The sequence below is a fragment of the Myiozetetes cayanensis genome, unplaced genomic scaffold (assembly GCF_022539395.1).
Source record: "Myiozetetes cayanensis isolate MyiCay16 unplaced genomic scaffold, myiCay2020 scf1, whole genome shotgun sequence".
NCBI lineage: Eukaryota > Metazoa > Chordata > Aves > Passeriformes > Tyrannidae > Myiozetetes > Myiozetetes cayanensis.
Window position 1 is genome coordinate 69,070,854 of NW_026086604.1, and position 21,272 is coordinate 69,092,125.

General features: G+C 41.5%; 1 protein-coding gene across 2 annotated transcripts in view; it reads right to left on the minus strand.

The window, feature by feature from the left end:
* Positions 1–21,035, minus strand: part of VWC2 (von Willebrand factor C domain containing 2) — a 55,140-nt gene extending 34,105 nt beyond the window's left edge. Inside the window, exons 1-3 of one of the 2 annotated variants that reach the window (XM_050326088.1) lie at positions 20,880–21,035; positions 18,935–19,716; positions 12,065–12,194 (exon numbers count right to left, since the gene is read on the minus strand). In XM_050326088.1, the coding sequence (XP_050182045.1) occupies positions 12,065–12,194; positions 18,935–19,648 (844 nt within the window). In that variant the 5' untranslated portion in view covers positions 19,649–19,716; positions 20,880–21,035. Of the gene's footprint in view, positions 1–12,064; positions 12,195–18,934; positions 19,717–20,529; positions 20,617–20,879 lie in introns of those variants that run through there. The other variant, XM_050326096.1, reaches the window with a different exon arrangement.
* Between the last annotated feature and the right edge of the window lie 237 nt (positions 21,036–21,272).

A 21,272-nucleotide genomic window follows, 5' to 3' on the forward strand; every position in this document is an offset into this window, starting at 1 on the left:
TTGGAGCCAAAGCCTAATCAGTCATACCCAGGCGCAAATACAAACCCCATGTATTTAAAGATAATTGACTTGACTCGCCAGTCATTTTGACTGGAAAGAATCACCTGTCACAATGAACTTAACTAAGAAGACTGAAGATTAAGCACTCAGCTGATGTGAAATTAAAAAGTCCTCTCATAGTGACAAATACATCACCTGCTCATAATGAAAACTGCACAACGGTTAAAACTTCTCTGCTGAACAAGCTGCCAGCAAGAAAATCCAAGGAAGTGTTTATTTTTCAGCACCACAGGCATATAAACAGTACACTCATTGAACACCTGCTCGCCAGCAAGCCTGGCAGCCTTTGGCAGCAAACCTGGGCCTTGCTTCCCCCAACACTTGGGTCTGAAAATTCTTCCATGTTTTAGCAGCTTATCTAATCGCATGACAGCCACGTGAGAAGGAAAATATACCTTATTTAAACACACTGAAATCAAAACCCAACTTGCAAGTTTAATGTTTAGGCTATAAATGAGGTAAATAAGGCTTCCTCATGTACTCCAGCTGTATGTATGAGTGCTCAGAAATGTGCATGTATAATCAGATTTAATTATCTAAGCAGGTTGGGGGGGAAGAGAGAGAGGGAGGGAGAAGAGAGAAGGAGGGAGGGAGGGAGAAGAGAGAAGGAGGGAGGGAGGGAGGGAGGAGGAGAGAGAGAGGAGGGAGGTGGGAGAAGGAGGGAGGGAGGAGAGAGAGAGAGAGGAGGGAGGAGGAGGAGAGGGAGGGAGGAGAGGAGAGAGGGAGGAGAGAGAGAGGGAGGGAGGAGAGGAGAGAGAGAGAGGGGAGGAGGAGGGAGAAGAGAGAGGGAGGGAGGAGGAAGAGAGAGGAGGAGGGAGAAGAGAGAGGGAGGGAGGGAGAAGAGAGAGGAGGAGGGAGGGAGGGAGGAAAAGGGGTTTGGGGGAGGTCAGAGGCTAAATAATGAATGCAGAATTGCCTATAAGTTGTCATAATCACCACCTAGCTTGGACATCAGCATGAAATGGTCTTAAAAACAAATCATTTGCTCATGTTAGTAGCTGCCAAACCTCCATCTAATCTGTTCATTAACAATATATCAGGTTAGCAAGCTGCCATGGCAGGAAAATAATTAGTTTTCCATTGTGGGGTAGCACATTCTCTATTACATTGACATAACAAATAACTCCATAAACTGCTATAATTTATTTGCTTCTGAGCCTTTTTTTCCCTCAATTAGTTCTTAAGTAGATTGTATTAAACACACATGAACTACAAATACAGAGTCCTTTGACAATCTCAGAAGTCTTAGATGGCATGGATAGCTATTACATAAAAAGTTTATGGGTGACCTGCCTTTAGGTCATTTAAATAAAGGTTGATAGAATAGTTGAAAGCAGACTATGCCAAAAGGCATCCTCATTAGGTCTCATCTCCATCATCTATATGTACTGAGTAATGTGCTATTGTGGCCCCGCACACAACACAGGATTGTGGGAACACAGGGAAAACAATTGTTGCTGTTTTAAGATCTCTTCATTAGACTGTCTTCTTGCCTTAAAAAGAAAGTATACATACTTCCAGGATGGGTTTGGGTGGACTAAAGTGAAGATAGACTAATTGTTTTTCTGCAAAGTGCTTTAAAAAGATGCAGTTCAAAAAGGAAACTCTAGGACATGGACAGTAGAAAACCATAATGTTACATTTCTGCTCCTGTGAAAACGAACAGGTTTCTACAAGGCTCTACATCATGCCATGCTAGGCTGTTTTGCTGTAGCTAGGTTAAGATATTTTATTCCTTCTAACAAAGATATGATCTTTATTTTAATCGTAGAAAACTGCGTACCAGCACTATCTTCTGCAGTGTTCATGGGTTAATTACATGGTGCATTAAAGAGCCTCTGTATGATTCTTGCTACTCCCCTGACTCCACATTGTGAGCACAGGGAAGATTTTTCAATGGTACTATCCCTCTCCCCCGGTATCACACTTTATCACATGATTTTTAATTCATGTGCCTATCACTACTAGAGGCCTCATCTGTTCTCACAGGGAAATACTGAGCTTTCTTGCTGCTCTTTCTGTACTTCTGCAACCTCTTCTTGTTGAGTGCTCAGCAAATACGGCAGATTATACAAACCAGGTGGGAGGAATCAGTCTTTAGTAGCGTATGCAAGCCTTTCTTAATGAAGCCTGACAGATGTTTGCATACAACATTTCACGCTGATATTAACTAAACTCACTTAGCAGAAATTTTAACAAAAGGTCACCAAAACACCCAAGCAATTTCTTTCACTACCTGACATATGGTTTTAGCTGAACTTCCTTTACCATTGCGCTGCCTTGTTCCTTGGTTTCATAAGATATTATTAATGTTCGCTACTCCTTCTTCCTCTTCTGTCTTTAACAGGACTCATTAACTCTGTATCTCCCCCACAACTGCCCAGTTTAACCAGTGATTTCCCTTTTGAAATCAAAATTCTCGAAAAGCATCATATTCTCAAGAAAGGAACAGAAACTATTTTGGAGCATAACAAGTAGCAGCCTCACTTTTTGCTGAAAAAAGCAATTAACATCACACTTCAGTGAAACTACCTCTGTGAAAGGAGATAACACTGCAAGTATTTCAAACACAGGAGGCCCAAAAGCAATTGCCTGGATATAGATCTTCTTAATTCAATGCTATTCACCAAATAAAAAAAAACACCTAAGGAAAAAAATTAAATCACATGTTAGATGAATACATGGTGAACATAGTTATCTTTTCCATGAGTAATAAACAGTGTGTGACTTGCTGGTTGCAAGCACCTAAAAGAAAGTGGTCAGTAACCAGCATGCAATAGCAGTGTGTTGCAATGTGAGAAGAAATGATGCAGGAGAAAAACCACTCATCATCTACAAGACTGTAAGGTAAGTTGAATTTATGCATGCAGTTTTTTAATGGGCCCCTATCCAAGGGCTATGGGCACAGAAATAAGCAAACAGAGCTGAAGACTCAGCAAAAGAACAGGGCATTTAGAAGAAAGTGATGTTTACCAGTAGGAAGTCATTCCTCTAATGAAAATTTAATGAGCACCAGTGTAGGCAGCAAAAAAAAAAAAAAAAAAAAAAAAAGAAAAAAGAAAAAATTACAGAGCATTCCCAAATGAAAATAGCAATCAAAGTTTTTGATTGCCTATCAGCTTTCAAATGTTAATCATTATGATAACTATGATGGTGAAGGTAAGGAATTACTTATAATGTGTTATTTTCTATCTTTGGTTGCGTTTTTTGTTGGTTTTTTTTTTTTTTTTTTAGTCACTGATGCTGTACAGCTGAACACTCTCAAGGAAGCAAACCTGCATGGAAAATTACCCCCATGGAAACAATACAAAGGTTCACAAAGTAAAAGCTCTTTCCACCTTGAAGATCAAAGTTTTAAATTAGGCAAGTACTTAAGTCTCCAGCTGATAAAGATGTTTGACCTGCTGGGCAAAGGTAATCGCCAGGGACTTAATTCAGGACTCTCACAGCACACAATGCAGAGGAAATCTCCAATGCAGTAGTTTGAAACAATAAGATACTGCTTAGAGCAACAAGGAAGACAAGTGCTGAAATTTTATAAATATTAATAAAAAATATCAGAAGCTTTTAGCTTGTCCCCTAAGAACCCATCACTGCTTTTCCTTCAGAACCCTTCTCCAAACACTGGAAGAGGCGTCCAAGCCAGCCCCTCATCAAGCTGATGTCAGGAAAGAAAAAAGGTTTTCCTGTTCTTCATCAGATCTTGACTTCATTTACAAATACAGCTCAAACAGGATGAAGAAAACAAACTTCTGAGATTGCTGTCATGCTCATGTAAGACCTACGACAAACTCTAAAGAAAGAGGAGTCATGTCAAGTTAATACAAACCTTGTATTAGCAATCCTGCACTGCTTGGAAAGGCCATTGGGATTGCAAAGTATAGCCATAGAAAAGCAAAGTGTTAAGGAAATGAAGTTTAACGAAATCAGCTAATTCCCTGCTTCTATCAATCAGTAAGTCACTCGGATCAATTCACATCTTCCTTAATGCCTAAAGCTCAACTTCCTATGAAAAAATAAGCAGAGAAAATTACACTGCACTTAGAAGAAAAAGGAGATTTTGATTATATAATTTATCATCAGAGGACAACCATTATTCTATCAGAGGGATATACTAACATACCACAACACTTTAGTATCAGCCTCCATCTCCCCTCAAAGCCAAGCAAACTCTTGGATGCCTCATTTAACATAATGGAATACCAATGAAAAATGCAAAAGAATATAAAGCAACACACACAATGTACGTATCTTTCTTTACTGCTCCTTTTGATCACACTGCAAAATACTAATCAGCCATGTAGTCCTATCACTGCATCACTCTAGCACCTAGCTAGTAAATAGTTTCTATTTACAAACAGGACTATCTGCAAAGAACACAACTAAGAGCTCACATGGACGTTGACAGTGGCTCAGCTAACACTGGATAATGAATTAACCTGTGGTAATTCAATCTGGAGCAAGACAGGGTTTCAGAATCCAAGAGCTCACAATTTAATCAAATAGTACTATGTTCTACTGACAGGGAATATTACTCCCAGGATGTAGCACACAGCAAGATGCACACAAGTATTTCAGACCTTGGAATCCTACATGCCCCCCAAATGTTTCCCACAGTATCAGCTAGTGACAGATACAAAATTAAAATAAACATCCAGTAGCAGAATGGGGGAGGTAAATTAACACTGGAAATGTTTTCTGTAATAATAAACAGCAAAAAAAGAAATACTGGAGGTAGGAAAAAAAGCAACTCCTTTAATGTTTCCTGAACTTTCCTTGAACAGCAAACTGCAAGTGCTGTGAGCAATGTGTGGAGGAGGAGGGGACTATAATGTGAGATCTGGGATCTATTTTTTTCTTTTAACATCTTGACTATCTCCACATGTGTGGGTAAATAAACCTGCAATATAAACTCAGAAAATTCTTATATGAAGAACTTAAAAATACAAAACAAACAAGGGAACAAAAACCCTAAACAACTGATGACTTCATTTTGGAGAGCACAGGCTAGCTGTTTCACCAGAAAACAAGCAAATCCACAAACAAATCTCTATGTAACAGAGAAGGTGTCAGGAAAGACATATCAAGCAAAAGCACACTGTTTACTCCAATATACTGGTAGATATTAGCAGGACAGTACTTTGCTGTCTGAACCAGAACTAGCATCCTACACGGGATGGCAAACATGTGAAACTCCCGTGATGAGCAGTACAAGGTACATCTTTTTTTTTTTTTTAATAACATGGAAGTTGCTAGAAAGGTCATTCTTCTTCTCCCATCCCAGGTTTTCAGTGTCTTTTTTTTTTTTTTCTATCAGCACAGTAAGCATGTTCATCTTTCTGCTCCTGAGGCTGATGCAAAACATCTTTTAAGAACCCAGGTAGCTCTTTTGACTTAAGTTTTGACCACAGTGGGAAACTGGCTGCTTGTTTCCCACACTCACCTGGGACCACCACTATTAAACAACTGTTTGGGGAAAATCATCATTCAACTTTTGCTTCAACTCACAGTAAAGTAACACCCCCTGTGAGCAGTTGCCATGAAAATGACTGACAACAGCAGAATTTAGCTGTGACATATGAGTTAAGCCTGCAGTATCAGGCAAGAGATGAAAAACTGACTGCTGAAGAAGTGCTTTTCAGGCTCACTGTAGCAGCCTGCAAGGATAAAATATTGCAAAGTGAGTTCCGAAAACTTTATAGGATACACTGTTTTTATAGTTTGATAGGCTCTTCTACATCTTCCTACTCAAGTATAAAGTACCACTTTAAATACCAAGGTCAGTATAACTTCTGATTGTCCTCATGTCTGAGCAAAGTGATGGGACATTATAGCTCAGGAACACTTACTGCTGCCTTTTGACAGCAGAATTCCCAACTGAGCATTCTGGCCCCTTGGTGGAAAAAAAAAAAAATCACACTTTATATATAGGTGTACACACAATAAATATGTATACACTATATAAACTGATTTATCCTTGTAACTGATCTAGTCTCAGTATAACTTGGGTACTTTTGCCATATCTTCAAACAGATCCTTCTCATCTCCTGATAGGTTTCTATATTGGAGAAAATAATCATATAGCCTCAAAGTCCACATAACTTCTACATTAAATGAATACCATTAGAGGAAATAACACCTAACACTACGTAGCCAGTTGATCATGAAAACGCAAAGTCAACTGTGGCTATATATCCATGTGCATGCATGCACATATATGTTATTATGTTGAAAACAATAAGGCCTCTGTGGTTCTGACACAAGGTTTTGCTCAACCCACTTTGTCGTGGTTACCCATGCACATTTAAACAGGTTCAGATCTAAGTGGAAAGAATGGCACAAGAATAAAATTCTGTGATTTCTGCACAGGAAGTATAGATAAATTATGTAGCAATCAACTTTCCCACAGTATAGAGAGAAAATGGGAGAGGTGAGCAAAGAGATGAAATGAATGTAAAGGAATTCCCTGAATTAAGACAACGTGGACCAAACTTCCTCCCAACTTCACCAACAGCAAAATCCAAGAACAAAAACTACTGCAACAAGTTTACCAACTACACCTATCAGATTTGGAAGCCACTTTAAATGTCCAATGCAGTCAAAAAGTCTGTTGTTTTCAATAAATGGCTGCCAAAATACCTGCTACAGTTTTTCAACCTACCTGCATATTCATTGGGCAGTTTCAATCACATATAGCTGTTCATGCAACTTTAATGGTGTTTTTCCCCCTCAAACATTCATTTCCCCTAAAACATTAATATCTCCAGGTTAAGAGTCCCATATTATAAATCATTTTGTGAAATACAGTCTATTAAAGTGGGAAATCTACGTAGAAGTTTTTGCAAAGCAACTCATGGACACAGAAACATGGAACAAATGTTACCCTGCATATACAGGTCTTCAAATGTCTGAACTAAACACATTTAGAAGGACATAAAAATGCAGTGGTGCATACAGTGAGGGCTGGAAATGGTATCCGTTTGAAATGATTTCTTGTTCATCAGCTTATTGCTGTTTAACGTACATTCTATCATTCTATTTTTTTTAATAAATTAAATACCTATCAACTAAAATTTAAAATCATTTTATGATACCTAAATTTTACCTTACATCACGACCACCTGATTTGATCCCCTCCTTATAATGTAGGCTTAAGAACCACTCTCAGGCTTTAAAACTTCTGGGTCTTCTTTGCTATATATAAATTAGCTGCCAAAGCATGACTGAAAAAGGCATTTAAAATGAAAAGAGAAAGAGGAAGAGAGGACAATCAAAGGCACTGATTACTTAAATTTCACAGCAGCTACATTCCTGATGTTTGCAACAGTCCTGCCTTGAACATGCCTGAACTTGACCTCTACCTAGACAGCATGATGATACTTTATTGCTGAGATTAACGCATATATTGTCAAGGGCATATCATATTTTATTTAAACATTCTGAAGGAGGACATCAAATTTTACAGGTCAGATTCTCCATGGTGCTTGAGCAAAGCCGGGGCTACAGGGAAGAGCAAACAGCCAGCTCATACAAGAGCTGCCAACGTGCTGCTTCCCTTTATCTGCCCAGAATAAACATCTTCATTCTTGTCATGGCAAGAGCGGTCTCTCAACCCAACACAGCCTCTCTCCACATGGATTTGAGAGGAATGACAGTTCACAGGGGCAACAGTACTGCCTCGACCAGCAACATTTTTTAACAGACCTGAGTCCTGCAGTGAGATAAACAATTGTACAAACAGTAGCAGAAGAGGACAGCTCCATCAGCGGTTATCAGGGTTTTAGCCCCTTGAGAGCTCCTTCCCACACACATAGGTTCCCACTTCCCATTCAGAAGCACTCTCAAGTTACCTCGTGCCCAAACACTGTAATTGTATGTAAAGGTACCAAAGGACTAAAGTTTCAGTGAGTCAACCTCACAGCACAGGTATAGAAAACCATGACCACTCACTGTCCCTGGCCACATCACATTAGACCTGCACCTTGCTAGCAGCAATCATTTCAACCAAATGGTGCATGTATTTCAACAGTAACTACGAACTCAAATATGAAATGAGGTACTGACTCAGACCCACCTAAGACACCTAAGATGACTGCAACCAGAGTAAAGTCTCCCTATTGCACAGCGAGTGAGAGCAGACAAGACATCTGCAGACTTTACAGCCCCGAGAACACACTACATGCCCAAGGGCATCAGCGTTTTTATTTTCAACTGCGCAGCTATGAGCCTTTGCCACAAGGAGAAGCCCAGCTCTCCCTGGTGTAGACAGACAAGCAACACTGACACACAGATAGATAAATGCTAGAAAGGACACAGGATCTGCTTCATCTTATCTGGGGCAATCTTTCAGCCATATAATGAAATAAATATCTCTTGGGGACCTTAGATCAAAATGTTTTTTGGTCTAGTAATGACATCTCCCCCTCCAGGCTCCATGTGGGTTGTGGGTTTAATCTCATCTTCCTGCAAGGACATCGGGAGGAGTGGGGTCACCCTTGATTCCATCGGCTGCTCCACAGCTGTGGGCTTCAGGCAAAGATGCATTCAGCTGTGTATGCCTATTAGGTCTCTACTGATGGAAAGTGGAACACACATCTACAGTAATTTAACCTAGAGCAGGGTAATTCATTACCAGTATTACTCCCCACCCCCTTCCACTGCCCCAAATGCATGAGTGACAAGTGCCCAGCCTTTTCCCAACAAAAGGGCAATTGTATGCCTATCACCTTTATCCCTAACTCTATATGAACTGTGGAAATGTCTGTACCTCATTCTAAGCTTGCTGATATTGCTGTGAATAGGGATGGCTTCCACAGAAGAAACTACCATGCTAATACTTGAAAGTAGGATTGTGATCTGAACTGGGCACCTGTTACATAATGCAATTTTCTGAAATTAGATTTAACTTTCTGGATGTTTTTTCTGATGGTGCCGATTCAAAACCATGAAGCTCAACATGTCAACACGTATGAGAAGGAGGCCTCTCCTCCATTCCCCTCTGTCCTCAGTCTGCTTCCTTGCAGGGCATTTATGTAAGATAAACACAAAATAGTTCCCTTAGTTGCAGTAACTGAAGATATAAAAAGCAGGAAAATTCCCCTCATCCCTAGATTTTCTCAGTGAGGTGTCACCTTTTATCCCTTCTGTATACTACTTTTCAGAGCAGATATTTCTTTAAAGTACTCCCTGTCCCTGCCCACAAAGGAGAAAATAACATCTTCAGCTATGGAAGTACCTAGGTTCCCTTTTGAGAGTCAGGATGTGATACAGAAGATTATCAAATCCTACACATACGGCTATTCTTTACTCCACAAGTTTTCCATTCTCTACTTCTTACCTTCAAATTGTGTCATGTAAACCTGATGTGCAGTTACATATCTGTCCCTCCTCATAAGGGCTGACAGCAATTTTGTGAAAACAGGTTGGAGAAGTCAACTACACACCCTCCTTCCCACTAGAGGCAAGGTACAGTGTCTCATACCTGTCAAGACATTGAATTCATTTATTTCTAATAATTGCAAGCTTTCACTAGATCTCCTCCATAATTCTTAATCAGGCATTTGTATGTGGTGTTACCAGTGACAGAGGTAGTTGCTCAGCTCTCACTGTTGGTTCACTGCCAGGAATCTACAGACCACACAAGCTGGGAAGGTGGTGTATGTTAAGAAGTGGCAGGAAAGGGAAGGAAATCAGAGTTTGATTTTGTGCATTTTTAACATACAAATGCTAGGAGAGAACCTAAACTTCACATCCCACCCCTTCTTGCTCCACCAAGGCTGAGATGCAGATCATGACAGCAGTTACCTGACCTGCATGCTTTCCACAGCTCCACCTTTCCCAACATTCAAGTTATAAGGCTGAGCTCCCTGTCCGTCACCCAAAGCTCTTTTGGGTCACTAACATGATATCACTGATGTCATCGCTGCAATGATCAACCCTGAAGTACAACATTATGATTGTTTCCCCAATTCACATTCAGAGCATAGTTGTTCCAGCAGGCTTAAAAATGAGTGGAGAAGGCAAGGTAGGTTTCTCTACTCAGTAGGTTTTTGCTCCAATCTAATTAAAAACATTCAGAAATTCACTGAGGTTCCCTGAGAACTGCACATGCCCATGCTTTAAAATAAACTCTAAAAGCAAACAGACCTTTTTTTTATTTTTTTAAAGGAACTCCCCAAAATGGAGAGGTTTCCTCAGAAGTTTCTTACTATATCAAAGCTGCTGAATCAGAAAAGTTGAGCTGCTTCTGAACTATCTTGGTTTTGTTGTTATTGCTAATGTTTGGTGGGTTTTTTTCTTCATCTGAAAACTAACAAGGAAAGCCACTGTTGGTTCTCTGACATGCAGAGAAGTGACAGTACAGCTAACTGGAAACAGTCAGCTTTGGTCACTTTGGTCTGAAATTGGGTCAGAGATGCCAGCTCACGGTAATACCCAAGAAATATGCATGTAATATTAGGGTTTCAAAGGCTGAGGACAAGATAAGCCTTTTCTTGCAGGCAGAACTCAGTTAATACAGCTCTAACAAGTCTGAGAAAAGGCAGCTTCCTCGCAACAAAACGTATGTTTTAAGTACAATTTTTCAAAAAGGCCTCGTTTCTGGGAGAAGTGTCAGGGAATCTATGCTAACAGGCAAGCCCCACACTGCTCCACCACCTAAACCCAAAAGCAAGCCACCACCAAGAGACTGCCACTGCTGTGCATTATGTTGATGCTTGCAGGAGAATGTGCACAAATGGAAAGCCAATACAGCTCCAAATAGCATTAAGACTACTGGACAAATTCGGTGGGAAAGATTGAAGACAGCAGAGTCACTTCAACATGGGGAACTGCAGCAGAGCATGGAACACACAAAAAGCTTGTGACCATGTCACAAAGATTCTTACCATCAAACAAGTGCTAAAGGATCCTCTGGACTGGCTAGCTATCGCATCACCAGCTTTCAAATTCAGACTTTCTCAGGAACTGTCCCTAAATGCCTCAAAAAATGCCTGTCTCCAAAAACACAGCACCCTTAAGCTGTACAGCCAAGAACAAATTCCTTCAGGGTTGTAACAACCAATTAAGGGATGCAAAGCAATTACTTTTATATCCATACAAATGAAACTCCTCCAATGCAATTAACTATCCCTTATCATCCGTTCTTGAATTTGTGGAAATCATATGCCGAAAACTCTCTCCTCCCCCAACTTTTCCACAATTTTAATCAGTTTGCTTTAGCTGATGTAATGAAACCTACCTATTCAAGAGAAATAGTAGATGTCTGCACGTTATCTGAATATTTTTAAATGTCTTTTTTAATTTTAAATATAATTTCATTTGAGATTTTGCAGCTTTCATTTCTATTAATAAATTATCATTTCTTCTTTATAAGTGATGAGCTAGTATGTCATGTAATTTTTTTCCTCTAAATAGACTAAGACTTTGATCTAACGCAGGCTCTTGCTGGGAGTAGAGAGACTTTCTGTCTGATTTAGTTATGAAAAATATTCAATTAAACTTGGGAGTTTAATTCATTTAGTTATGAAAATTAAATGAGCTCAATAAGGTACATTTGATTTGCCTTGAGAAAAAAAAAAACACAAAAGAAAAAGAAGGAGGGAAGAATCTCTGAAAGGGGAACAAATAAAAATGGGAACCAAAAGTAACTCTTCCTGCTCTTTGTTGAAAGGTGGATAACATGAAAAACCTGAGTTTCATTTTGTGTGCCCATATAAAACACAGCGACAACGAGTTCATGCAAAATTTATATCCGGAAGACACATGAATAGCTGATGTTAACATCCTAATTGTCTCCTGGGTAACAAAAATGCCTCAGGTCATAATTGAGTCCATCCCAGTCAAGGGACAATCTGAGTCCTCATATCAGGAAGACACCATCCACACACAAATCTTCTCCATCTCCATTCGAGGAAAAACATTTCAATTATTTTTCAAAACCAGAACAGAGTAATACGGATCTCTCCAACAGAAGCCTCCTTCAAGTTTTCCAGCCACCACTTACCATTTTTGCAAATAGGACAGCACTGATCAGGCTCATACACCGGATCCACGCACTCGGTCTGGGGACAGGCTGAAACTGTGCACAGCACTTCACCATTGGCTTCACAGCGACACCTTTCACATGGAGAAACCTGAAACACAAATCCAGTCACCTTTTAACTCCTTCACTTAATGCACTCCTTCTCATCTGCGCTGTTTCCTTCACATCTTTTTCCTCCCCACTTTAAAACAAATGGGTTTTGTGATCTGAATAATGCAAACAGTAAGACTGGGCTCCTGCAAAATGAGAGAACCATAGCAGAAAAAACCCTATACTCTGAAACTCTGCACCTAAAAAAGTCAAACAGATCTTGAAAACAAGAACATTGCAGACGTTTAATACAAATAAGACAAAAATTTCCCAACTGCATTTCTAATGAACTTCCAGAAAATTAAACTCATAATCTAGCTTAGCTCTATTAGAGGTTCAAAAAATAAATTAGAAAATAATATTATAATTAAAGAAGAAAAGTTTTGCTAAATGAAGTATGAAACTTTTAATGGAAATTAAATCCTTCCCCCCCCTTAAAGTATTTTGGTAGGAGGAAGTTGTATTTTATTGAAAATTATATTTTTCAAAGAGAAAGCAGGAAGAAAACATCCTTTTTGAAGTCAGGTATTTCCCATAGGTTAATTGTATTTGGGCAATTTTTCTAATACTTGTAACTTTCTGAAAATAAATTGCAACTCAAAGAAAGGCGTGAAGCAAAATATAGGTAATCCTTTTTATCCAGTGAAGTGTTACTGGTTTTAAAGAACTCTAACAGAATTGGAATACCACAAGATAATTACTTGAATGACCTACTTCAAAGAAATTAATTCCAAACTAAACAGTATCAAGGCTCTGTTTAGTAAAAAATGGACTTTGAAATGTCTGTATTTGCCACATGTACAATTCCAGGTGCGCTCTTCAGCATTCCTGACAAGGCACAGCATACTGGATTGCTGACATCCTCATACCACACAAGCAGCTGGAGGCAGAGGGAAGCAAGGATGCTGAAGAGCAATAAATGGTGTACTGTAAACCTCATTGCTGCACTCCATGAAACCACATGGGCATCCATGCTCAGAACACAGGATGAAAATGCAGCTGAATGTTATTATTAGTGATCCTCTAAATCTATAATCTGTGTAGATTATTGGTTTACTTAAGGAGGAGGTTGTTCTTTTCACAGACCCTTTCTCATTCCAGATTCCAGCTGATGCAAACAACCACCCATTGCATTTCTCCAATAAAAGCAGAAAAAACCCTCAAATCTGAGAAAAAAAGAAACAGAGCAATTATTCTCTGTGAAGAAGAACCCAGATGTCTAACTTGCAGATCATCTGTTTCTTCTCCCTAATTTTTAGGCAGCCCATGACATTTTTTCCTCAAATCCATTCTTTGCTTGTTTGCCTCTCACATCCTTCTCACTTCCAAAGTTCAAACATGCTGATGCTTGCACAGCATCATCTCCAACTAAATGCTCATTCATGCTTTGCTACTTCCCTTACCACCTGCCAGGGCTGTTATTTGCTTATGCACTCACATATCTTTCATTCACTCCCCTCTGCTCAGAAAGCTTAAATAGGGTCTCTCGCTGTGTTGCTTTCTGGTTTTATTACTATAATTTATTTTGAGCTTCCTTTGCTAGCTACTCACTTTGTGTTTGCTCTTTGCTTTACACTCTACCAAGGATGACACCACAACACACATTTATAAAATCCTACAAGGAGCCTGACAGCCCAGTACTGAAGATCTTTATTAATGACTTCGGGACAAGAACTTAGTCCTGTAATTGTTTATAAACTGCCACATTCACTTCCAGAGCTGAAGTGTCAGCGAATGAGGTTTCTGATCCAGTGCTCAGAGTTGAAAGCTCAGGTATCCCAGGTAATGAACTGCACCACATGTGAAGTTTTGAGTGCCAGCAAACCTGAGCTCATAAGCATTGCCAAGTCAGTAATAAGAATCCTTCCTTATGGACTTACATCCAGAAACCATACTTATTATATTATGAAAACATGCCATTTAGGGAGGACTGATTTTTACTTTTTTGAATTATTTTTAAGGAATCCTACTTCATTCAAGATACCAGAACTCAATTGCAAGGATCTGGGTCGACAAGGCAAATCTTTTACTTTCAAACAGTTTTAACGCTTCTTGCCATGACTTGGAAAAGATGCAAATTTGTCAACCCTCAAAGTTCAATGAGACCAGTAACTACAGCAACAGATATTTCTTCTCCCAGAACACTGCTTAGTAGCTCTGCCATTCAATATTAGAAGTGGTGTAAAAACTAGAGTGTCTCATCAAGAAACAAGGCAGTACACAGATGTTATTCCTAAAATCTCTCATCTGTAAAATTTAAACATATTCTAATTAAATAGGTTTACTTGAATTCCAAATTTGACAGAAGTCTAACATTCTTAGAAAAAGAAGCCATTTAAAGTAGCATTTAAAATACTATTGATTAACAAAACCAATCTAATCTTTATCTAATAATGATGACTCATGATGCACACTTCTGTCCTACACAGCACATACATCTGAAGACTACATCTTTCACAAACAGAGTAAATTATGCTAATGTGATACTTCAGTAATGAATACACTTCCAGTCTCACAAATCATGAGATTTCAGGGCAATACTTATAGTATGCCCTTGGTAAGTATTGTCATCTGTACAACCCAACAATACAAGTAATGGTAGCACAGATAAGGAAGGTCTCCACATGCTTATTTCTACAAAGCTCTTTTCAGGCATATAAATAAACCACACTGGTTGCTAAAAATGATAAATAAACCACACTGGTTGCTAAAAATGGTATCAGTGTCAACAGTTATCTGTTCACCTTTGGACAAAACATTGCATTGCTGCATCATCAGGATGCAGCAGGAACTATAGAAAACCCCCACTCCTTTCAACACTTTAATGGCAGCTTAATACATGGAGATAAAATCATCACTAGAGAGAAAGACAGTAAATAGTGCATAAAAAAAAAGACAGTAAGAAAACAAGAAAGACAGTAAGAAAAAGGACAGTAAGAAAACAAGTAAGAAAAAAAGAAAGTAAGATAACAGCAGCTAAATAAATCAGAAAGAAAAGGCACATTTGGTCTTCCATTTGCTCTCTTCTACTCATACAATGTAAGTGCATTTCCTGCAGCACAGTTCTAGTGACAGTAAATGCAACCAGCATCCCATTTGTTCATCTGGGAAACGACCAGCCCGGCAGCAGTCACGCTCAGCACATCTGACACAACCAGGCCAGACTGGAAATAATACCACCTATCAACCTCTCTCGGGAGAGTAGCGATACCACATCTCTGTGGTCTGCAGATTATTAACTCTAAAGCAACAGTAGCTCTACCTATGCAAAAAAAGACAGGAAGACGAGGCACAGAAGTCTTATGCATTTACCAGGCAGGCAGCCACAAAAACTGTAGAAAACAGAGTACAGATGGAAAACAAACAAACAAAAAACTCTTAAGAACTGTTTAAAGGGAAGTTTATGAGTAGAGGTATAAACAGAGTTGCAGACATTGCAAAAGAGCAAACTATTGTGTAAACTGGTAAATTTCCCGCTAGTGGCAGTGAAGAAAACTGTAGCTCAGTAAGGGTAGTAGGTTTATCCAGCAACTTAGTGTAAATTGTCATAATTAAGAAGTGAAAAATCATTTTGTACTCACTGAAGTGCTATTCCAAAGTAATCTGAGCTTTCCCCTTTCTTTTTCCACAAGTCTAACTTCAAATAAAAAAACAAAAAGACACCAAAACCAAACCAACAAAAAGGCTGGAAAAAAATATACAATCTATACTTGGTTCCTTGAGCCTTGAAAATATCTAAGTAAAAAAAAAAAAAATCAAGATCCCCAAGTTACTTTCTTTTGTGCTAAAATATTTATTATTACTTTTTTTGCCACTTACACAGCTCAGGAGAACATGAATGGGGTTACACTGACAATAATAAACATACCAGCCATACTTTTACTTCTCTGTGCCTTCTAAATACCACAGATCTTTCAAAATCCATTTGGGTTTGTTGACTTCCAGATTTCCTGGTAACTCACCCACTAAAAAGTACAATTTGTGGTAGCAAGGAAATTCTAAAAGACAAATAAAGCAGTAACTTTCAAATATGTAGGTCTTTCCCAAACATTTCACTTCCAAAGATAATTTATGGCCCTTGTACAGCTATGACTTTATATACATCAGCCTGCATTTTCAAACCTTACTTTAATACTGAAAAATGTCTAGTGGACAGACAAGCTCAGAAACCTTCAGCTTTAAGTGCAGAACTTTATCCTCACAGCATTTGACCAACTAAAGCTTTTGCTACCAGTCCCACTCTTATGGATGCTGTGATTTCTCTGCCATTCTGCCTCACAGTACCCACAGGGGACCAGAGTGGTGCTGATGGAAACAGCTTTATGAGACCTGATCCTTCCCCCACACCCAAGCTGTGTTTTGTGTTGACATCCATGTCCTTTTTGAAAGCAGAAAAACACATACATACATGTGCACACAAGCAAAGCCTGCAGGACTGACTGTGAATCAAAGAAATGCATCAAAACTCCCATTCCTTGGCATACTCAATTTCTGACTCCAGTCAGGGCAATTTTTTGTAACATCAAGCCATACAGGAATTTTACATAAGCAAACTCCCAAATTTGTATGCATAATTAGACATCTATACAGAAATGTTTGCAAAAAATGTCACTTAGGAGGTCATCTTTTTCTTCCTTCAGTGATGTCCAATATTCTTCGGCACAAACAGCAGGTGAAGACACAAAGAAAAAATCAGATCACTATCCATTTATAACTCCTTCCCTGACCTTAATCAAGAGACAGCATATTAGTAACCCCTAAGACCATCAACTTTAAATTCACAAAATGACCTCTGAAACCGTGTGCAATTGCTTGCATTTTGCAATTGCTTTCACTGAGCAGCAGCAAACTGACTACATCTGTACCTTATGTCACCAGACAACCCCTGTGATTGCAGTGGCCTGGGCAAACAGCTGCATTTACAACTTGTGCTCACAATACTGGAAACAACACTGAAGCTCAACTAAAAATCAAGGTCCTCACACATGAAGATAATCAGGCTGCAGTTCCATTGCCTAACTGTGCCAATATCTTTCCTTGCTCGTCCTGACCAGACATCCTTTCTCACTTGTGTTTCTAAAGTTGGCTAAAACAAAGCAATAAGGGAACCAATATGACGTTTGAGGAAGGTATGAAGACAAGGACTGAAAGGCAAGTGAGGTTAAAAAGAAAGCTGAAAGCCAAAGTATTTTCAGAACATTTCTGTAAATGTCACTGTTCTTCACTCCCTTTTTACCAAGGCTGCCAGCCATTTCCACATGTACCAGGGAGCCACAGTATCTTAAAATACTTCACGGCCATTAATACACCACCACCATATAAAAAGGCTAGGAAATGGAACTCTGTAGAAAAGTGTGAATGAAGGGTGGGCAGAAGGCTTTAAAACTCTGACCTACAGAGAATGTGTGAAGAAGCTTCATGTTTTGACCACCCCTCAAAAATTAAGTTTGCTGGAAAAGGAAGGATCTCACAATCCATCTCTGAAAAGGTCACACCAACTAGCTCCTTGATGATGTAGCTGCTCCCTCTTCAGTAGAAAACTGCTGCCCTGAACTTGAATGCAATCCTTGAGGGTGACATGGAAAAATGGAGGATGACACAATGTTTTCTGCCATGTTTTGAAATTCACTAGTGCTCTACACATTACTGACTAAAGAGAGCAACGGGAAACACTGTGATTTATTCTGGAGAAAGTTCTGCTCCTTTATTTATTTATTTTCCCATATGTTGAAGAACATATAAAAGACATTATGAACCAAAGTTAAGTTTCCATGAACAAGCAAATACCACAGAGAGCAGAGGTGGCAACTTTAGAGCCTTCACAAACATATTTTCTTTTTCTCCTTCCTGAAAAAGGGCTCAGCTTTCAGAACCTTGAACTGGATTTTGTGCTCCCCTCAACATATTCAGCACAAAAATCTCTGGTGTGTTCAGAAATGGGTTTTGGACCAGCCCTGTATCTAACAGTCATTCATAAACAAACTCACATGTCATTCTCAGAGTCTGCTCACCGATCTCAACCACAAAAAAATGCTAGATGAAAAAAGGCAAGCAATCAGAAAATTGGCCCCAACTCCAGAACTTCTGAGTGCACTGTAATAAGCTGCATTTTCACTGATAATGACCTTGCACAATAATGCTAAAAAGGCCCTAGTCTAAGAGGATTCCCCTAAAGCTCTTCAAGTCCTTTTTTAAACTATCACTATAATTCAGACTGCAAAACATGCTCTTATTAAAAGAAGGCCCACAGTCATTGTCTGAAAGCAAAAATTATGCAACCTTTGTAGCACCATTTAAATAGTTAAAAGGAGAAGAGAAATGACTTACAAAAAAAAGCCATCATCACAGACTGATTACTAGAAATAGAAGTCAGCCTGTAAAACCCTGCTCAATCCCTGCAAGCTAGAAGTTTAACAGTTAACAGTTAAATAAAGAAACAAAAGTATTGCTGAAAATTTTCATAAAATACATAACACCACTATGTAGGATCCTTCCAAGTAGCATTTTTTACTGTAAATACCAAAGGAATTAATAAATATCACCCCCCTCATTTAAAAATGTTACAGCATTAGAGAGCAATAAAGGTCATGTTTAAGGGGAATATTTTACAGCACTGCAGAAGCAATATTAACATAAAAATGAAAAGGGGAAGGGGTAGGACCCAGAACACCCTCTGAGAAAGCAGTTAAAGAACATAATACCACTTTAAAGAAGAACCCACAAAACTACTTTTGACCTTACCATGAACTCCTCTAGGGTCTGATAGTTTTTTCCTCGGAACTCGCAGTAGTTCTTCCTCTCCTTGCACTGCGGGCAGCACTGCGTGGTGTCCACATGGATGCAGCGAGGGTGGAGTCTGGGGCACTCGGGCTGGATACATAGCGGGCCCTCCTCCGTGCAGAGGCAGGGGCAGGCAGAGGGGCCCGGCGCAAACTTCTCCCCGATGGCATACACGAAGCCGCTCTCGTCCACGCAGCCTTTCCCACGGTAGTCCGGATAGGCGTACTCCTCTGGAGGCTCGGGAGTAACACTCGCAACAGATGTTGGGAGAGACGAGTCTTCAGCCACCTGAGGTTCCTCGGGAGCAGCATCCCTTTGCTCTTGCACTTGAATGCTCCCAGATTTACTGCCTGTCACCTGGCTGTTCCAAGCCTGCTTTTGCTTAGTCCATGACTCCTTGTTCGAGTAGTTCCTGTTCCCTTTGCTCTTCCAGTCCCTGCTACCCTCCTCCCTTCCGCTCCTGCCGATCTCATTCATTTTCCCTGGGCCTGTCTGGCTGTCCCTTGTAGACGTGTGATCCCTCTTTTCCTGGCTCGCCTTTATCTCCTGTTTGTCTTGAGCCTTGGCTAGTTTTTGTACGGGTATGGTGGAGCTACAGAGGGCAACCATGAGGCAGCAGGTTACAAGGAGAGAACTAGAGAGAGCTCCAATTGCCATTGCAGTAGAGCTGGGCATCACCTACTGCATCCCACAGGGGACACTGCACTCACATCGGAGGGAAGCGCTTCACAGATCCAGGGTCCCTAGGAAAAGAAGGATTAGGAATACTTCAGCTTCTGCACTTCTCCCCCCCACCCCCCTGCACCTCGCCTCCACTGATGCAACATCTCAAACAATATGCAACCTGCCTCGGTAGTTTATGCAAAAGGCAAACAACAGCCTGGTGCTGCATCCCTCCTCCTCCTCCCCCGCTCTGCCGAGTCTTATAAATAGCAGGGCTCTTGGACACGGACCGGGCGCCTTCGGCTCCGAGAGAGCACCACGCAGAACTCTGGAGAGTCAGCATTTGTAAAGGCAGGTGCCGGCAAAAACGGGAGGACTGGAGGGTTATTTTTCCTTTCAAATGGCAACACGTGAAGACGATGGACGTCCAATGAATTAAACGGAGCGCCCCAAAACTCAGCAGTGTCCAAGAACAGAAATTACCCAATTGAGTGCTATTCCCTGACTGCACGCACGATGATTTTCATTAATCTCTTATTCAGTCTGAAGTATGCTGGTTTGGGTTTTGTTTAAATGCATACCAGTGAGCACATTTCTGTCACAGACAACTAAAACCAAAAGCACACTAAAGCGAGCAGAGACAAACCCCTCCCTTCCGAACTACCCAAACCAGCACACACACCCCTCTTTCGTCTCCGTCTCTGAAAGGCAAGGCAGAGCCGCTCCGAGTTTCCGCAGCACAAGCTTATTTAACCCACATCCTCCCAGGAGTTCGGCAGCGCTCCCGACTCCTCTCCCTGAAACACTGCACGCCAAATCGGGGAAAAAAAAAAACAACACACAAAAAAACCAAAAATCAAAACAAACAGCCAAAACCAAACCAAAATACGTACACTACTCCGGCCACAACCAGCACTGCCGCTCCAGCCTCCCGGCACGGCCCCACCTCCACGGTACCGCTCCCCAAAGCCATGTCAAAGCCTTCCTCTCTGCCCGCTCGCCCGCCCGCCTCCCCGGCGCTCGGCAGCGGCACCGCGGGGCACCGCGCTCCGCCCGCCAGCGCTGCCCTGCCCGGCCCGGCCGCCGCGGAGAAGCCGGGGAACCGCGACGCTCGCCCAAAGTTTCCGGAGGGCCAGGCAGCGCCACCCGACCCGCTCCCGGTGGGGCTTGGAGGGAGCCGGGCCAGCCCCTTCCCCAGCCCGGCCGCCTCTCCCGTGGCCCGGCGCGGCCCCTGCCTCCCTACCTGCGCTGGCGCCGGGCTCAGCCTCGCCGGCGGCTCGGGGCGGCCAGCCTCGCCCCGCGCCCGGCTCCCATGGCGGGGCCGCGGGCGGGCGGCAGCGGCTTGTTGCTGCCCGCTCGCCTCGGCGGACCTGCCGAGCCCGGAGCGCAGCGCGGCGGCCACAGCCGGTCCGACCCCGCCGCCCCGGGGACGGACTCCGCTGCGGGCCCCGCTGCTCTCACATGGCGGCCGGGCACCCCCGTCCCCGGGGGCGGCGGGGCAGGACGGGGCGCTCCCTGCTTCTCTCCCTCCCTCCCTGCCAGCTGCCGGTGCGGGCCGGGCGCAGGGCGGGGACTCGCCGCTCGCCGGGGGGCGGCAGCGCAGCGCCCCTGCCCGCCCCTGCCGCCGCTGGCGGGG